This window comes from Taudactylus pleione, unplaced genomic scaffold (genome assembly GCF_031769625.1).
Source record: "Taudactylus pleione unplaced genomic scaffold, aTauple2 ptg000041l, whole genome shotgun sequence".
NCBI lineage: Eukaryota > Metazoa > Chordata > Amphibia > Anura > Myobatrachidae > Taudactylus > Taudactylus pleione.
In genome coordinates, this window is record NW_028284443.1 from 14,489,762 (window position 1) to 14,503,882 (window position 14,121).

The window sequence follows — 14,121 nt, forward strand, 5'->3', positions numbered from 1 at the left end:
TGGGTGGGAACACAAACAGGAAACAGCAAGAGCCAGGTTGGAACACCAGCAGGTAGTCAGAAAAAGCTGGGCTGGAACCAGTGGCAGCTCCAGGGGTGGGGCTGCAGCGCAGTCCCAATTTCAAATAGGGTAACCACACCAACTGCCATTTCAAACTCTGGTAAACATAGATGGCTGGGACTCACTGGCAGTTGGTGTGGCTCCCCTATTTGAATTTTGGACTACGCTGCAGCCCCACCCATGGAGCAGCCACTGGTTGGAACATCAGCAAGTAGTCAGCAGAAGCTGGGTTGGAACAGCAGTAAGGAAGTCAGTAAAAGCTGTGTTGGAACACCAGCAAGTAGTCAGCAAAAGCTGTTGATATGTGTATACTATTTAGATTGTGTTAAGAAGAGCATTGTGGTAAGAACTAGTGGAATCCCAGATGCAACAGACAGCTCAGAACTTAACCAGTACTTTGGTTTATTGTGCAGTAATGTGTCTGTCCAGCCATACTCACAGTTTACATACATGTGGTATTACATACATGTGGTATCTGGATGGAGTGGAGCTTGAGTAGAACATATAAGTCACCAGCTGGTGATATATGTGGGTAGCATATATATATATATATATATATATATATATATATATATATAATAGCAGTATGCTCTGTAGCACATATCTCTGAGGTATATTGCTGGTTCTCTCCAGAGCTAGGTGGAACACATCCATGTCACCCTGTGGTCTCATATACAGTGACGAGATGGTGCTGTGCATGTGCAGAAGACTGGTGGCAATCTTGGTAAGGAGCATTATGGAGATAGTGCAGGAGTGCACTAGATACTTCAACATAACCTGCATTGGTACACAATGCTGAAAGCCAGAAGTAATGTGGGGTAGTGCACCAGTGGGTAGTTAAGCTTAATCCAGGTTGGCACTCAAATGGGTAGTTGGTAGACAGTAGAATCAGTAGAAACCAGGTTGGAACATTAAGCAGATAATCAGTAGAAGCCAGCAGGAAATCCGTAGAAGCTAGGTTGGAACACAACAGGTAATCAGTAAAAGCCAGGTTCGAACACCAGCAGGTAGTCAGGAAAATCTGCGTTGGAACACCAGAAGGTAGTTAGGAGAATCAGGATTTGAACACCTGCAGGTAATCAGTAGAAGCTAGGTTGGAACACTGAAGATAATCAGTAAAAGCCAGGTTGGAACACCAGCAGGAACTCAGGAAAAGCTGGGTTGGAACACCAGAAGGTAGTTAGGAGAAGCGGGGTTGGAACACCTGCAGGTAATCAGTAGAAGCTGGGTTGGAACACCAGTAGGTAGTTTGTAGAAGTGAGATTGGAACACCAGCAGGTAGTCAGTAAAAGCCAGGTTGAAACACAGCAAGTAGTCAATAGTAGCTGGGTTGGAACATCAGTAGGTAGTCAGCAGAAGCTGGAATGCAGGCAGGTAGTTAGTAACAGCCAAGTTGGAACTCCAGCAGGAAAGCAGGCAAATATGGGTTGGAACACCAGTAAGTAGTCAGAAGAAGCTGGGTTGGAACACCAGCAGGTAGTCAGTAGAAGCTGAGCTGGAACACAAGCAAGTAGTCAGACATAAGCTGCATTGTTGGAATCCGGGGTAGCGCACCAGTTGGTTGTTAAGCTTAAACCAGGTTTGCACCCAAGTGGGTAGTTAGTAGAAAGGTGGTTAGTATATAATCAAAAGAAACAAAGCAAACAAAATACTAAAACAAAGAAACAAGGAGGACTATTTTCCGTATTATACAGTGACTCAATGTACTCAATGATTTATCCAAAACATCTGAACCATTTCTGTTGATTTATCAGTTTATTTTATTCTTGTTTTGTAAAGGTAGATAGGCAAATACATAACAAAGTAATACATATATCTAGTTTCTTAAAATTAAGAATTACAAATGGTTAAAAAGAAATAAAAAATGTGTAAATATATATATATATATGATTACCAAGTCCTGGTAGCCATCTGTCAGATATTCATGTTTTGTTTGGTCTTCGCCTTGTAGCAGTTGATAATAAACTACATATCTCTCAATCACTGCATCATAAACAACCCGAGGTCTCTTCCATGTAATTAGGAGGCTTGTGCTGTTCTGTGATTCAGCCTGGACGTCATCTGGTTCTGAACTGCAAACTAGAAAAGAAAAAGTAAAAAATAATAATTTGTACTTGCATAATTAAAATAAAAATTTAGATACAATATGCCCTGAAAAAAAACACACACACACACACACACACACACACACACACACACACACACACGCACGCACGCACGCACGCACACACACACACACACACACACACACACACACACACACAGTGCGATATTAGCTATAATAATAAAGTGATTGCTGTGTTCTCAAGGGAAGAGTAGTGATGTAGCTTTCCCATACTTCAAAAATGTCCCAACTCTAGATTCCTTATCCAAGGATGCCTCCAACCAGTCCATCCTAAACACGTAGAATATGTATTCTTTAAACAAAGAAAAAAGGGGTATACCTGGTCGGATCCAAACCTTTGCAACTGCACTCATGGCAAAAAGTAATCTGCGGCCTCCACTAGAAACCCTCTGGTCCTCTGGTAAAATTTCCAATATGGCCCAGGCTGCGGTAAAGGGTAGGAAGTCGCAAATCATCTGCACAAAGCCAAAAGGACCTTACCAGGGGACATGTCCATAGACAATTAAATAAATCTCTATTTTCTGCCTAACATCAGGGGCATCTGTGAAATGAAGATGAACCCATCAAAAAGCCTCGGTGAGGACTAATATATGTTCTGGGAATTGTGTTTAAAAAAGCTCCCTATCGGAACTGGCAGGTATGAGACGGCATGAATTTTTCAGGGCAGCAAGAAATGTATCCATTGTTAAGTCTGGAAAATGATGTAACCATTGGGGCAGCTCTGTTCTAATCCTCTCATAATCAAGTGTGTCCCATAATAAATTATACTGTATAAAGATGGCTTTAGAGATGGAAGGTAGGTGAGCTAACATGGGATATAAGGAGTCAGACCAATCTTTGAAAAAGAAAAACCTAATAACCTGACTGGTATAATGTTGGGCCTGGTAATATGCAAAAGAAAAAGATGAGAGAAAACCATACTTCTCCACTGCCCGTTGGAATGTGAGAGGCCTCTGTAAACAATCGTCTATCAAACAACCTATACAGCGAACACTTCCGGACACCCAGGATACAAAGGGGCTAGTGGCCTGGTCATGCTGAAAGACAGATTATGTGTAAAAGAACAAAAATGTATTTTGTTGGCATTTAAATGAGCTTTGGGTCATAATTTGCGATCGCTCCAAAGAAGGGGCTTATCTTTCAATGATGGGGAAACGGCATTATCTGGAATATGCAGAAAATAAACTAACTGCAGTCAGAGAGAAAACTACCTTTAAGAGTAAAGTCAGTGTACAGTATATATCTGAGATCCCGGAGATGGAGCAGTAGGGCCGCATGATTATAGTTTGTTACATTGGGAAAGTTAATGCTCCCATTTGATTTCTTCTGTTGTAGATGATTAAGGCCAATTTTTCGGTGTTTATGATTCCAAATAAAATTACTAAATTCCTGATTTATCATCCTAGTATCCTCCACAGTTAGAAGTAGGGGAAGGAACTGTAGAAGGTACATTATCCTCAGGAAGAATACCATTTTCAATAAACTAGCCCTGCCTAGATATGAGAGCTGGAGATGGCCCCACCCCCCAAATCCCGATGGAGAGCTATCAAGGCCATGGAAATAGTCATGCGTTAAAGGGAAGACAGGTTTTTGGTAACATGAACACCTAGATAAGCGAACCTCTTTCTTGCCCACTTAAAAGGAGTGCTACCATGCCAGGAAGAACGTACATAACCTGGCTTAAGATACATGGCGACAGATTAATCCGAGTTTACTTGTAAACCCGAAATCTTGAAGTATATTGACTAAATGATGTAATGAAGGAATAGGATTGGACAAGTATAACAACACGTCATCACCGAAGGCAGTGATTTTGAATTCCTGAGTTCCCACCGAAATGCCCTGAATATCCGGTGATTGCTGGATAAAGTGCAATAAGGTGTCGAGAGACAAATTGAAAAGGAAAGGGAATAGGGGACAGCCCTGTCTAGTACCTGTAGACTTCTCTACGTTCCGTTAACCCATCCTGTTCAACAGTACAGAGGTCTTGGGAGAAGCATAAAAGTAGCAGATCAGTCCAATGAAGTCTTGGCCGAATGCTCTGCATGCTAGAATGTCAAACTGATGCGACCAGAGTACAGTATCAAATGCCTTATGAGGGTCAAGACTAAGGAGCATATTATTAGAAGTAGGGTCTTCTTGACCAAATATTTAAGACACTTTCCTACTCTTGCTCTGTACTCACATGGCCAGCTCTTACCGGGAGATGTTCCCGAATATTTTCCACAGAGGCTACCTATCTCCCCGCCGCTATGTCATTATTCGTGTGACTAGGTCTAGTTTATGTCTAAACTGTAGATGCAATGATGCATCTTTTTTTCATTGTATGTGGGAATACCCATCTATCAAACACATTTGGAGTCAAGTACAGCCCTACACCTCCTCTTGTTTCCCTAACTTTACTACCTTTTCCCCAGAGTGGGCGATATTGGGTATAACTGATCCTACTCTCCACTTCTCTAAATGAGGTAAATTTAGGTAGACTTCTAATAGTCTCTGCAGTGGCCAGGAAGTGTATACTCCACTCCTGGATTCAGGTGCATCTCCCTTCTATGAGCCTCTTTCTTTCTAAACTTTACTATATTTTCCATATGGACTGGGTGAAGGCCTTGTTACATACAAAATCTCTTATTATGTTATTTTTTACTGTTTAGAAAAGCTTTATAGAGTATCTGCCCCTTGAACTTTGTAGACAAATACACCTCTGCTGTAAATGTATTAAGTGATATGAAACATGACTATTGCTGAACCCATATTTCTTCAACCCTTTCCTAATTGAGTCTTTGCCCCCTGCTGGCTCACCCTACTTGCACCCGGGAGTCCCCTTGAGCTCTTGACCCCCCAGACAGTCCTGTGTACATCTGTTATATTATAGTACTTATATTCTTGTTGAACTAACATCTTTTTTACACTATATATTTTGCTTTATTTGGATGCACTTTATTTCTTTGAAATTTACAGTATTTTTTTTTTTTTTTGTATTTTTCTTGTCTTCATTCCAATAAACAAATCTATTAAAAAGAAAGATTGTCAGGAAGTCCCTGGCACTATAAAATAATACATTGTCATGCAAGGTGCCATCTTTAACTGCAGCATGATATTATATTGCTGGTTGTTATGTGACTAAGGACCTCATTCAGACGCGCTCGCTAGATGCGTTCGCTCACTCGATGCGTATGCAAATTTGGGAAGGCAGGTGATCGCACGGAAAGGCATTAGCACGCCCACTATGTCTTGGTGTGTGATCGCTTGTGTATGCAGATGCCCACCAGCCTGTCTTGAGAAGCCCACTTGCGCACGTCATCTCCAGGAAGTGTATGCAACCATTGGTACCAACGGATGCGATCGCAGCGCTTGTGGCTGACCATACCCTACCGCAAGCACTGCGAGCACTTCAGTGTAAAAAACAGCCAGATGACGTGTACTATGATGCTGTTTCTAAATTATGCACGCCTCTGAAATAGCATTGAGACGCTCAGGCACGCCTGCGTTCGCACCTCCACTCCCCCATTTTTAATGGCCAACCCCTGTCACCAACCACAAACGGCTTCTCCTGTCACTCACTCTGCTGGGCTGTCTATGCGCAGCGAGCGTACGCTTCCCGATCTCTTGCACTGGTACACGCACGTGCACTGCGATATGTACGCATGCGCACAATGTGAAAATCGGCTGGCTACGAGCGAACGGATCCTAGCGATCGGGTCTGAATCAGGTCCTAAATTCCATAAAGATTGCTATTTGCAATATTTAATAGGTAACAAAAAAATGGCTTTACAAATAGTAGTACTATTGAAGCAGCATGTTCCTTATGTAGTTGGTGTTTCATAAAATTGGTTAAATAATTAACATCACCATGAAAACACAATATGTCATGCAGAATTTGCACAAATGATTACATGTTATATTACTATACAGTATTCACAATACAGTGACAACAACACATGAAAATAGTGTGATAATAAGGGCCAAGTTATTAATTAGGCACAAAAAGATATTTTATTAACTTGGAATAGAAAATATTTTTGGGTGGTTATTTAAGAAGACAAAATCTCTCGGGCACTTAAATGAGTTTCAGCTTACTGGTTATACGGGCCAGCAATACTGCACTGTCAGCCAGTCATGGTCCCTTCTGCTCATGCCTGACCTGGTATTCCAGTGCAGATTCAATAAACAAAATAATAGAAATTAAAAATAGATTTTTTCCTTTATCGAAGGAGTTAGGAACTATTTCCTTTAATAAATAGACCCCTAAATTGTATAATGATGTTAAAATCAACCTTAGTGTAACTGGTAAAAGTCTACTTTTTAGACACATGATGGCACTATAAACCAAGAGATCAATTAATGCAACGTGTTCTATGTGTTTCTGCTAAACACACAATGAACAATAGGGAGCAGAAGTTCCCGCAGTTGCGGATATATTGGCTGCTGCCCGCCTGCGACTTTCTCTTTCTCTTTTAAACATCTGTGCGTCCGAATATGCAAGCACTGAGACGCCCACTGTCAGCGTCTCTACACGCAGTAATACCGATTATTTGCATACTTACAGACTTAACTGGCTAATACTTTTTCCAAAAAACGCTCAAGAACATCTGTTTAAAACGTATCCAACACGGATTTATGGCCAAAACAAATAAATAATTTTTGGTAAAACAAAGTATACCTTCAAAATAGCAATTTTTTTGGACACTTTTAAACTATTTAACTATCTTAACTGGCAAGGGCGTCTTAACAGAAGAGGGGGCCCGTGTGCACTCTCCTCTCTCCACGGTGTCCGGCAGCCGACTGATGCGGCTGGCCAGCCACCGGAGCGTTAGTAGACTCCGGGCATTAGAGTGTGCCCAGAGTCTACTGCGCATGCGCAGAACACAGTAAAAACGGCTGCGGCGGCCATTATCCGGTGTTCTAAGCAACGCTGAGACCCGCCGTGGGACCATGGACAGCTACGTTTAAAATAATGTGGGTGCAGGGTGTGCGGTGCGGGGCCCCACTTGACCCGGGGGCCCGTGTGCCCCGCTCACACTATAAATACGCCACTGTTTACTGGCAGTCCTGCATCTATGCTTTTGATTGATTCAGGATCGCCCTAATCAAAAGGACATATAAAATATAAAATTAGGCATAATAATATTTATAAATACAGAATTTCTGATAAATTGGAAAAACTTTATACACCCTATTGTTTATATATCCCTGGCAGCTGCTCCTCTCGGGTATAAACTGGGGGGCTGAGGGCTTCTGGATTTACATTTCCCCAGCATCTACTCCTCTCTGCAGCTGCCGGGTATACACTGGGGGGCTGGAGGCTCTCGGATTTTGCATTTCCCCAGCGGCTGGGCTGCCCGATCAGCATCCATCGGCTGCATGGCAGACATTGGGAGAGGATACAAGGATGCAAAGAGGTCAGGAGGTCCCTCTGAGATTGGCAGCTGTTAGAAGATTATTTTCCAGCAGCTGCCCAGTGCGACCATGTTAGGGAAAGCCCAGCCTGGCGCCAGGCAAGTGGTTAAACAAAACCATCAGTCACACCATTAAAACTTGCAACAGCCTATGGCAGGTCCAGTTTACCCATCCGATTATAGCCTCCTATACTTTGTGACACCCAGCGCGGTAGCCTGAATACTTTGTGCATACAGTAGGGTGCACTAAGCCCTGCCCCCAGGTTTGTGCCATATATGAGGGTGTGACTGGGAATCAAAATTGATTTTACTTAAATTTTCTGGATTTGCCTAATGCTCTGCTTACCCCACTAAGGTAAAAAACAACTGTTTTTATTTTATGGATCATACCTGTGTTGTTTGGTGTGCCATTGGCATATTAGTATTACATATTAGCATATACAACACAGACTAAGCTCATCTGGTCTTCAGGCAAGCAGTATTGTGTCCAAGTTCACGCAGCAGTCACTACGGATGCCATATGGACAAACAGACCACCACCACAGAACTGTATGACAGGTAAGCATAATTTACTTAATTTAATAACATTTGCTGCATTTCTAAAACAGGAACCTTTTGGGTGTTGCGAAAAAAAATGCTGATTCTCTAGGGCAGTGGTCAGGGAACAGGGGTAAATTACCCCACAAGGGGTAAAAATGCAATTCCTGGGGGTAATGGACGGCCAGCCAGGCATGCATATGAATCATTCTATAATATAGAATGATTCATATGCATGCCCGGCTGTGCCGCAGGGAGGCTCTAAGCCGGACGCCTGCTGAGATGTTATTACCAGCGGGCGCCCGGCTCCTTCCCTGCAGCGCCGCGTTAGCCGGAGGCTGGAGTTCTCTTCTGAACTCCAGCTTCCACCTCTCTCCATGCGCACTATGGGAGAGATGTCTCTCCCATAGTTCTGAGGTGCAGCCGGGCGGACAGGATGGCGGCGGATGCAGGAGCGGGGATTAAGGCAAGTGTTTTTTTTTTCTACAACCGGCACTACAGGGGCATTGTATGTGGGCACTACTACAGGGGCACTATATGGGGGCACTCCTACAGGGCCATTATATGGGGGCACTACTACAGGGGCATAACTATGGGGGCACTACTACAGGGGCATAACTATGGGGGCACTACTAAATGATTTCCTTCCTTTCAAATCAAGGGGGTAACGTCGGCGTATCTAAATATATTTTGGGGTAAAAGGTAAAAAAGTTCCCTGACCCCTGTTCTAGGGTGCTATGATTCAAGAAAGTTGGGAACCACTGTACAGGAGAATCAATGATACCTGACATCTGGTGAATTCACATAACCTCCTGAACACATCTACACACAACAGACTATGGCCACACGTAAATCATTTATTGTGTATGAGGTGTTTTGTTACAAGCTTTAAATGCTTTTCAGGTGTGTCCATTTCTACCTTTAGCCATGTCTAAGTTTAGGCTCAGGAATGTACTATGAGAGGATAACATTTGCCAGGACTGACTGGATTCCTTTGGTGATCTTTGACATTTTCTAGTACTTCAGACTGCACTAATCTGTTGACTGCACATTATTGTGTATTATTGCTGCTGTGCAAAGTCAGAAATAGACAGTTCTAGCAGCAGGTATAATTATACATGTATTATCAATTATTTCCCATGGGCATGCACGTGGTTATACATGACTTTACATGTGTGGGCCAAAAATTCCTTATTCAACACATGGGGCCCATTTATTCTAGCAAATTCCCCCCAAATCATATGGAAACAGTAATAGTAAAGATGGCATTAGCTGCTGTAGCTATGGGCTACACCACGCAAAATTAGCTGGCGGAGGGTTCCTCCGGATCCCTCCCTGGCAATGGCGGTTATGCATGTGCAGTCAGTGTGACTATGCATATGCTGCAGCCCTGGCACGGTCCCTGCATGTGCTGGATGCGGTGGCAGCTCCAGGCACGGGCAAGCCGGTCTGTCGCCTGGAGCTCCATTGTAGCCGGCGGGCGCAGGAAAAGCCCACCCTCCCTCCTGGCACTAGCTGGATAATGGAAGCTCGGGGAGGTAACGGAGTAGGGAAGGGGCGGCAACACAGGACGCGCTGGACGCAGTAAAGCCTAGCACCGGTCCTGGCTGGATGATACATCCGGGTGCTATGATCGCATATTGCAATGCGATCATGGGCGGTACTGGCATGCCCAGGTCGCATTGCAATAGCGATCAATAATAAGTGGGGGCCTATATCTTAAATAAAGTTACACTTTGCGCGCAGTGTTTCTTTATATAAGTAGTGGTATTTTGAGCAGATGGCTATACCTTTGGGAGTAGTTTAATGAATTATTAATTATAAATATATAGTTGATGGTAATATTTGCTTCCTTATTATGCATAACTCCTCTCCCTCACATCGTCACTTGGTCTCTCCCAATGGACCTCCTCACCCTCCCATGTGAGTGGCCATGTGCTTGATCTGGTATTCACACACCGTTGTGATATTTCTGACCACCTCAATTCCCCATTCCCTCTTTCTGACCATCACCTTCTCTCTTTTAACCTGTCCCTCTCTCCTTCCCCTCCTCTACCTCCAAAAGCCTCCATTACTAAGCGTAACATTGACACTATCGACACAGGTTCCTTTTCTTCCCTGCTTGACTCACTTCTCTCCCCCATCCTCTCTCTCTCCTGCCCTGAACAAGCCGCCTCCCTATACAATGCCTCCCTTACTTCTGCTCTGGACTCTGTTGCCCCAGCGATCACTATTCACACTCGCAGATCTACTCCTCAACCCTGGCATTCCAAATGCACCAGATACCTGCAAAAGTGTTCTCGAACTGCTGAGCGACAGTGGAGAAGATCACGCTCTAAGGCAGATTTTCTCCATTTCAAATTTATGCTCTCATCCTATAGTGCTGCGCTCTCCCTCTCTAAACAGTCATACTTTAAGAACCTCATCTCCTCTCAGTCCTCTAATCCCCAGCGTCTCTTCACTACTTTCAAATCCCTCCTTCGCCCACCCCCTCCTCGTCTCCCCTCCTTGCTCACTGCCCTTGACTTTGCTACCTATTTTACATCTAAAATTGATTCCATACGTCAGGACATCATATCCAATCAGTCCCCCAGCTCTCCACCTCCTCCTTTCCCTAGTCACCCCTCCCCATCAACTTTACCAACTCTAACATCCTTCTCCCCTGTATCTGGAGAGGAAGTCATGGCCCTCATCCGGTCCTCCCCCCCTTCCACCTCCCCCCTTGATCCCATCCCCTCCCGCCTCCTCCGCTTCCTCTCTCTCTCAGCCTGCTCCCATCTTGCCCACCTCATTAACCTCTCCCTCTCATCAGGCACTGTTCCTTCTGCATTCAAACATGCCCTTGTCTCCCCCATTCTTAAAAAACCTACCCTTGATCCTAACCTTCTTTCTAACTACCGTCCCATCTCTCTCCTCCCCTTTGCCTCCAAACTCCTTGAGCGGATTGTCTACAACCGCCTTACCACTTTTCTTTCCTTCCACTCCCTCCTTGACCCTTTTCAGTCTGGCTTCCGTTCTCTCCACTCCACTGAAACTGCCCTCACAAAAGTCAGCAATGACCTCCTTGCTGCCAAATCCCAAGGCCACTACTCTCTTCTCATTCTCCTTGATCTCTCTGCTGCTTTTGACACTGTGGACCACCCTCTCCTGCTGAATATCCTTCACTCCCTTGGTCTACGTGAAACTGCCCTCTCCTGGCTGTCATCCTACCTCTCTGACCGATCTTTTTCAGTTTCCTCTCACGACTCCTCTTCCCCTCCACAGCCTCTTACAGTAGGTGTTCCCCAAGGTTCTGTTCTTGGTCCTCTCCTATTCTCCCTCTATACTTCCTCTCTAGGTGAACTCATCAGCTCTTTTGACCTCCATTATCATCTCTATGCTGATGATACTCAAATCTACCTTTCCTCCCCTGATCTCTCCCCCTCTCTTCTGACTCGTATCTCCAACTGTCTCTCTGCTGTCTCTTCCTGGATGTCCCAGCGATTTCTTAAACTTAATATGTCTAAGACAGAGCTAATCATCTTCCCACCCTCCCACATCACCTCACTTCCCACTATTTCTTTATCAATGGATGGAATAACTATCTCATCTAGTCCCAAGGTGCGCTGTCTTGGAGTTATCCTGGACTCATCCCTCTCCTTCAAACCACATATCCAGAACCTTTCACAGTCCTGTCATTTCCATCTCAAAAATATTTCTAAGATCAGACCCTATCTCACCCAGGATGCTACTAAAACCCTCATACACTCACTGGTCATCTCCAGATTGGACTATTGTAACCTCCTCCTATCTGGCCTCCCCAAATCCCATCTCTCTCCTCTCCAGTCTGTCCTCAATGCTGCTGCACGGCTTATCTTCCTCTCCAAACATTCTGTATCTGCCTCCCCTCTCCTACAAGCCCTACACTGGCTCCCCTTCCCTTTCAGAGTCCAATTTAAGGTTCTCACGCTCGCTCACAAAGCCCTCACCCAATCTTCTCCCATATACATCTCTGATCTCATCTCCCTTCACGCTCCTCTCCGCCCTCTTCGCTCAACTAATGCACGCCGCCTTTCATGCCAGCTGATTACTTCCTCCCACTCCCGCCTCCAAGATTTTGCCCGCTCTGCTCCCCACCTCTGGAACTCTCTCCCACTCCGCATCAGACTCTCCACCTGTTTGCAATCCTTCAAACGGGCTCTCAAGACCCACTACTTCATCAAAGCCTTCCAGCTATCATTCTAACTCCTTGCTACATGCTCATTCGTCCCCATCTACCCCATCTGTGTCAACCCAGTTTGTCTTCCCCCACCTTTTTAGAATGTAAGCTCTCACGAGCAGGGCCATCTACCCTCTTGTGCTTCTCCTTACTATAGTGTCATTTACTTCTTACTCACCACTAGGGCACCTAACACTTGGTTGCTTATGCTCTGTTGCTTATCTGGGTGATATGGTCACTAATGTAGCAATATATATTATCCATGTCCTGTATTGTATTGTTCTGTAAGTCACTTGTATACAATTTGTTTTTGTACTTTGTAAGGCGCTGCGGAACACTTGTGGCGCCATATAAATAAATGCTAATAATAATAATAATAATAATAATAATAATAATAATAACCCCCTCAGTGCTAAATCAAAGAGGAACAGCACATCTTACCTTTAATATACATAAAGATGTTTTTAATGGTACATTTGACAGTATGCTTATCTGATTACTTTAACATGATTACATGGTCACACACTTCGTCAAAAACAACTACAATTGTTATTCTGCCACTTTATGTACCAATTTTCCCCACACATCTAATGCTGACCATACACTATACAATTATCTGTCAGATATCTGTCCAATCTGGCTGGTTGGACTGAAAACCTGGTAATGTATGGGAGCAAATGACAGTCGTCCATTTGCTCACAAACACTGGAAAACAGACAAAAATGGTCGTTTAGACAAATTGGTTAAAGCACATAAATTTAACCAATATTTGAACAATTGTTTTTTGTCCGTTTTCCAGTGTTTAAGACCATATGATCGACTGTCATTTGCTCCCATACATTACCAGGTTTTCATTCCAACCAGCCAGATTGGACAGATATCTGACAGATAATTGTATAGTGTATACCCAGCATTAGATTGTAAGATCATTTGGGCATGGTCATCTTTACCATCTGTTTTATATCACTGCTATTTAGTGTAGCACAGAGGTTTCCAACCTTTGTAATTACAGTCCAGGTTTTAAGGACTGTGCTTGAGCACAGGTGACTTAATTAGTACCTCAGTCAATTTGATTTTAACCATCTGGACTCAAGCATGGATATCCCCAAAAACTTGGACTGTAATGGCAGAGTTTAAAAATCTCTGGTGTAGGATAAAGATCCCCTCAATGTATAGTACTGTTTAACATGCTAGCACTATATAAATAAAGGTTTGTAATAATAACTATTATAAGGTTTGAATAAGATTTTTCGGTACTTCCTCATCTTTTTGGCCCCCTGTTGGAGGCGCTGGTTACGCTACTTATGTATCTTCACTAGTCAGTGAAGATACGTAAGTAGCGTAAACATGAGGTAATACCATTCGGCCTCTTGCGGGCTCGCTTCGCTCGCCACAAGGATATATTCCCCCTCCATGCCACTTGGATGGTAGGGAATGACGTTGGACACTGGCTGATCTTTACGCTACTTACGTATCTTCACTAGTGAAGAAACGTAAGTAGCGCAATCAGCGCCTCCAGCAGGGGGCTGCAAAGATGGGGAAGTACCGATTTTTCAAATAGAATTGCATATACAAATACACAAACGAATCACTTAATTGACATAAATGGGAGATATTGGCAATATTACAATATAAATGAAACCAATGTCACCCTCTGCTACAAACACAACATTCTCCTGTTTGGTCTAAAAAGCACTTTACTGCATTGTGCTGTATAACTTTCTGCATATAAACTATTTCATGTCTTTATCGCTAATTACAGTTCTAAGACTCAAAAAAAGTATGGTTAGCACCAAGAAAGG

The 14,121-nt window shown here is 43.7% G+C and overlaps 1 protein-coding gene across 5 annotated transcripts in view; it reads right to left on the reverse strand.

Annotated features, from left to right (window-relative positions):
• Positions 1 to 14,121, reverse strand: part of PTPRZ1 (protein tyrosine phosphatase receptor type Z1) — a 218,178-nt gene that overhangs the window by 97,336 nt on the left and 106,721 nt on the right. For all 5 annotated transcript variants that reach the window (XM_088457662.1, XM_088457661.1, XM_088457660.1 and 2 more), the window contains exon 9: positions 1,955 to 2,139. In XM_088457662.1, coding sequence (XP_088313788.1) covers positions 1,955 to 2,139 — 185 coding nt within the window. The remainder of the gene's footprint in view (positions 1 to 1,954; positions 2,140 to 14,121) is intronic.